This window comes from Myotis brandtii, unplaced genomic scaffold (genome assembly GCF_000412655.1).
Source record: "Myotis brandtii unplaced genomic scaffold, ASM41265v1 scaffold114, whole genome shotgun sequence".
NCBI classification, from domain to species: Eukaryota; Metazoa; Chordata; class Mammalia; order Chiroptera; family Vespertilionidae; genus Myotis; species Myotis brandtii.
In genome coordinates, this window is record NW_005353927.1 from 1,045,746 (window position 1) to 1,048,235 (window position 2,490).

General features: G+C 52.9%; 1 protein-coding gene across 1 annotated transcript in view; it reads right to left on the minus strand.

The window, feature by feature from the left end:
* KPTN (kaptin (actin binding protein)) overlaps nucleotides 1-2,489 on the minus strand; it is a gene marked incomplete at its 5' end in the record, with an annotated part of 8,872 nt that extends 6,383 nt beyond the window's left edge. The window contains 5 exons of the mRNA XM_014548204.1: nucleotides 43-118; nucleotides 1,562-1,616; nucleotides 1,700-1,784; nucleotides 1,907-1,989; nucleotides 2,333-2,489. Coding sequence (XP_014403690.1) covers nucleotides 43-118; nucleotides 1,562-1,616; nucleotides 1,700-1,784; nucleotides 1,907-1,989; nucleotides 2,333-2,489 — 456 coding nt within the window. The remainder of the gene's footprint in view (nucleotides 1-42; nucleotides 119-1,561; nucleotides 1,617-1,699; nucleotides 1,785-1,906; nucleotides 1,990-2,332) is intronic.
* Between the last annotated feature and the right edge of the window lies 1 nt (nucleotide 2,490).

Genomic DNA, 2,490 nt, shown 5'->3' on the forward strand with positions numbered 1-2,490 from the left:
ACGCCGGCAGGGCTGTGCCCGCCACGCCTCCCCCTGCCTCACCTCCTTGTAGAGATGAATGGCCGGGTCATTCCCGCTCAGGAGAAACACGGTCTCCAGCCGATCCCCGACCTGGACCCTGAAAGCAGAGACATCTAGGATCCCAGTGTGGCAGAGCCCGAGAGTGGCAGAGTCTGTGCAAAACCTCTGCCTGCAAGAACCCTAACGTTGTGGGATCCAGACACTGGAGCCAGGGCCAGAACCTCAGGATGCGGAACTATAGAAAGTTAGCATGCGAGAACCTCCCATTTCTAGAGCTCTCATCTGCTAGAGTCTTCATTCCGGTAGAAATCCTATATAATAAAAGGCTAATATGCAAATTGTCCCTACTGGGGAGTTTGACCAACTGGGAGTTAGATGTGCGCTGGCCACCAGGGGGCGGCGCAGAACATGGTGGGCGTTGGCGATGCGGCAGTGGAGGCACTGCCCGCCCCGATGGGCCCCAACGAGAGCGGGACTGTGGCGAGATGGTGGAGCAGGTGAGCAAGTGTTGCCAGGCCAAGGCGGCAGGCAGCCAGGGGAAGGGAGGCCCTGGCCGGCAGCCGTGAGGGACCCTACCAGTGCACAAATTTCGTGCACTGGGCCTCTAGTGTAATATAAAGCTCTAGAGTGGGTTGCAGGAGCCCAGGACACTAGAATCTCTTTCTCTAGAACTAGTTCTGTTCTCTGTCTCCTTTAAATTACTAGGCCTTGAATAAACTGCCACCAAGGATATTCAGACACAGAATGGTAGAACATCCAGATCCTAGAATCCAGAAAATCAGTTTCTAGAACTCTCACCTGCTAGAGCAGAGGCTGGAAAACTATGACTCCACAGGTCAAATCCAACCTACCATCTGTTTTTATAAATAAAGTTTTATTGAAGCACAGTCTCATGTCCACTCATTTACATAGTCAATGGCTGGCTTCTTGCTATAACAACAGACAGTAGTTGTGACAGAGACGGTCTGGCCCTTAAAAGCCTAATCTTTACCGTATTTGCCGCCTGGGCCTTTACAGAAAAAGTTTGCTAGCACCTGTGCCAGACCATTGGTGTCTAGGATGGAATCCAGAGCTCTAGAATGGAATTCTCATAGTGTGGGATTCTAGAACCTCAGTATTCTAGATGCTCTGTAGGATTGCTCCTTGAAATAGGACAGTGTTAGGACTTTATCATGACAGAACCTCAGAATTATCAAACTATAGTACTTTTGGTTCCTGGAATCTCAGAGCTTGCAACTCTAGAAAATACCATTTCTAGCTCTTGGAATATCCAAATCTAGAAACTGAGGACCCAAGAACCTGAGAATTCTAGATATCTAGAACACGGGTGCTCAATGAATTCTGATGATCTAGTTTGGTGACAACAAAATGGTAGCCCATCAACCACGCGTCTGGTCCACGGACACCTTAAACGCACGATGCTCTTAAAAAACAGAACTAGAATGTGATTACCTAGGGGCAGGTTTGTGGTCTCCTTTGCTAAGCCCCTCCCCTGCCGGTACACCCGCACCCTATTGTACCCCACCCCAGGCTTACTCACTCGGCATGGCACAGCTGGAAAGGAGTGAACCGGAGTTCCAGGTTCAGGCAGCTCTCTGCAGGGGGAGCACAGGTAGATGGGCACGAGGGACCTACAGGCGCCCTCCCCGCCCTCTCCCTCCCTCCAGGCCACACTTACGGGCAATGGAGTCGAGGTTGTACTCAGAGCCAGGCTCATAGTCACAGTAAATGTTAAGGAAGGGGCTGCCTTTGTCCCCTGAATCCTGTGGAAGGAAACTGGCCTCAGGGGAGAGTAGGGCTGGCAGGAGGGATTTGGGTCAGATTCAGTGGGATGCACATGTGTGTAAGGAGGAGGGAACGGGTAGGTGGGGGGGGCTCTGGGTACCTTGATGAACGTGATCCCCACAACCAGGCCCCGCTTTGGGGGCGACTTGTTGAAAGTGTCGATGGAGACAATCTCGGCATCCACTGGGAGGGGATAGTTCAAAGTTCAAGTTTCAGGCAATACCTCCAATCATAGTCACCCCTGACCTCTAGGACTCCATAACCTTTAACCACTGCAATGATCGTGATCTCTGAATCCTATTGAGTCCTGATCACCATCATCATGGGAGCAGAGATCCTGAATCCTAACCACTTCCAGGCTCCTATTATCCCTGCCCTCTGACCCCAACGCCTCCTGATTATCAGCTCCGACCCCCTTCAATCACCCTGGTCCCATTTTCCCATCATAGCGATCCGGCTCAGACAGAGCCTCAGAAGCCTTCTCAACACCATCTTCCCGGCCCTCCGGCCCCACAGCGCCACGCACCGGGTATGTAATTGAACTGCAGCTCCTTGGCCACCGGCCGGATTTTCTGTCGGAGGTCCTGGTAGCGGAAGCCCAGCACCTTGCCTTTAAGGGTGGCGGCCAGCAGCTCCCCGCGCCCGCCCGCGCCGCCCGCCAGGCCGTACACGTTGCTCTGCGAC